The sequence below is a fragment of the Mitosporidium daphniae genome (assembly GCF_000760515.2).
Source record: "Mitosporidium daphniae strain UGP3 chromosome Unknown contig-257, whole genome shotgun sequence".
In the NCBI taxonomy this organism is placed as follows: domain Eukaryota; kingdom Fungi; phylum Microsporidia; genus Mitosporidium; species Mitosporidium daphniae.
This window is the reverse complement of record NW_013546559.1, coordinates 1-2,676: the sequence shown is the minus strand read 5'-3', so window position 1 is coordinate 2,676 and position 2,676 is coordinate 1. Positions and strand designations below refer to the sequence as shown.

General features: G+C 39.5%; 2 protein-coding genes across 2 annotated transcripts; one reads left to right on the top strand and one right to left on the bottom strand.

The window, feature by feature from the left end:
• Positions 1-577: 577 nt before the first annotated feature.
• On the bottom strand, positions 578-1,181 carry DI09_257p20 (60S ribosome subunit biogenesis protein Nip7; the record flags this gene model as incomplete). The annotated part of the gene is made up of 2 exons (XM_013382853.1): positions 578-838; positions 900-1,181. The coding sequence occupies 2 exons, from the start codon at positions 1,179-1,181 to the stop codon at positions 578-580; spliced, it is 543 nt and encodes a 180-aa protein (XP_013238307.1).
• A 65-nt stretch (positions 1,182-1,246) lies between these two features.
• Positions 1,247-1,751, top strand: DI09_257p10 (uncharacterized protein; the record flags this gene model as incomplete). Its single annotated transcript, XM_013382852.1, has 2 exons — positions 1,247-1,249; positions 1,317-1,751. The coding sequence occupies 2 exons, from the start codon at positions 1,247-1,249 to the stop codon at positions 1,749-1,751; spliced, it is 438 nt and encodes a 145-aa protein (XP_013238306.1).
• Between the last annotated feature and the right edge of the window lie 925 nt (positions 1,752-2,676).

The following is a 2,676-nucleotide window of genomic DNA, read 5'->3' as shown; positions in this document are numbered from 1 at the left end:
GTTATAATTCCCTCTTTTACGAGATATTGTATTCGTTGCCTCTTGACGACTCCAGATGCCACAAGTAATATAAAGTACCCGAGAATGCTCACCGAGCTTATGATCAATGTACCGGAAATTAAAACATGGAAAAAGTCCATAATCTTTTCTTTTGGAGGAGACTTGGGCTTGTTTTTCAACATCACTCCCAGTTTGAATACTTGTTTTTGGTGCTGTTGTTGTTGGACTGTCGATGACAGCCCTCTAAGGCGCAAGGGATTGAGAAGAGATTTCAGAGGCATCTGGGAAAGGAGCCGGTTTGAACTCCTAAAGTACATAATTTTCTAAAAATAGTTGCTTTCATTTGTTCGTGTTGCATTTATTTGCTCCCTTGTTCGCAAGGTAGCTCTTAAAATGGAACAAGCCGGTACATGGACAAACGCCCTTCAAATGTGCCATTGCTCAGCATTGCGGCCGTTTGAGGATCGGGAAATATATGACCGCTTCAACTTTTATTACCACCGCCATGATGACCATAAGTTATGTTTATTATTTTTAACCCATTCCGATAAATCATGGAATACTGTAAAATTACAACTTAGACAAGGGAAGCTTCATTTCTCAAATATTCTCCTACATCGGCCTGGTTGAAGCAGCAAATTCCTGTCGGGTCAAGCTTCAAACAATCAATAGATGATCGCGAGGTTACTGCAAACCCTAAAGGAATGTCATTGCTCGAATAAACAATTATGCCTTGGTGCTCTGGAGTGTCTTCAGTCATCTTTGCCAAATGGGCCTTGATTACATGTCCACCATAAAGAAATGTGGTCTCCCCTGTACTTTTGAGCCAAACCTTAAACTAAATAGGCATTAGAGATTGCATAAACAAAGCATCAAAATGTAAAATCTGAGTTTGGTACCTTGGCATAAGGTGCAATATAATCCAGAGCGGTAATGTGCATTTTAAACTTGCCTGTCTTGGTAAACTTTCCGAGGCAAGACCCAAGGGCAAGTAAATTGTCCCTAGGGATGTGCTCTGCCTTTTTTGCAATCTCCTCTCGTACATAGTAAACACGTTCCCTGTGTACCCTAAACAAGTGCGGATCTGCGGGTTTGTCTGTCAATTGTGAAATATTCCTCCCAATATATTTTGCAAGCTTTGCAAACAGAACTTCAGTTTCGGCCGTAGTCAAAGGTCTCATTAATAAAAATTAAAAGTACCATTAAAAAATATTAAACTTACACATTTTTCTAATTAATTTTATCGATGGTATGTATCTGATCGCCGCTCTTTTACTTTGAACTATTTCATCCATTCCTGATCTAACTTCTTTTAGACTACTCGTCTGAAGCACAATAGAAAGAAGAGAGGACATGTTTCTGCTGGACATGGTCGTGTTGGAAAGCACCGCAAACATCCGGGAGGTCGCGGAAAGGCTGGAGGTCTGCTCCATCATCGAACTCTTTTCGACAGGTTCCATCCTGGATACTTTGGAAAGAGAGGAATGCGCCATTTCCATCTTCTTCGCAATCAATATCACTGCCCAATCATCAATATTGAAAAACTTGCTACTCTTGCTACTCCCGAGCAGAATAAATCCGACTCCAAGACTTCTGCAATCGTAGTCGATACCCTTGCCGCTGGATTTGGTAAGGTTTTAGGAAAGGGTCGCTTTCCCACACAGCCAATGATCGTTAAGGCCCGCTATTTTTCAAAGCGCGCAGAAGAAAAGATTAAAAGTGCAGGTGGTGCTTGCGTCCTTGTTGCTTAATTATTAAACCGGACCTAGCATTTGAAACAATTAGTTTGTTCATCAGACGCGAAAATCTTTGAGCTCAATCCAGTTTTTTAAAGTTCCAATTTTACATCGGCTATTGGTTTTGGAAATCCCGCGTTTACGGGGGTATATAGCTCCACTGGTTTGAGGGTTGCTGCCCCTAATTTTACAGTAGTTATTTATAACAACAAAGCAGAAATCCTCATTCAATGGACTCCATTTGACAACACAGCCGAAAATTTCACAGTTAGATTCAGTAGCCATAACACATTCTACAACCATATGGTGTCTGACCTAACAAATACTGCAAGCTTTAGCGTCAATGTTTTTACACCTAAACTTGTTTCTGAAACTTAAAATGTAAGGGTCGTTTCTGATCTAGGTTCGGCAATACCCTCCTTGTTTGGCATTTGTCATTGAGCATTCACAATATGTTAATATCACTTTGCCGAAAGTTAATAAAAATGCCTCTAATGTTGGTATTCGTGGCATTGACTGCGTCTAAAAAACTTTTTCTGGTAGAAACACTACCATTTAAATGTACGAATATGGGAACACCWTTGTTTTCTATGTTCCATTTAACACTGCTAATGAAGGCGATGTCGCATTGGATTTGGGCACAATCGCAATTAAGAAGAGCAATCTTTTGGATCGCATTTTCCTCAATGTACCAAAGATACGGATGATTTTTCCGCTTCAGGTCTCCAAAAAACTTTAAAAGTTAGAGAATATGGCTTGATTATTCAACTTCTGAATGGAAATAATGGAATCGAATAATACCTATCCAAACAATACATATTAACATTCTTCTGGACGACATTTCGCCCTGGCATTAATAAGGTTTGGAAATGCACGTGCATTTTAGTTATCATAAGCCAGTTCTCGAGTCGGTCTAAACATCATATATATATATATATAT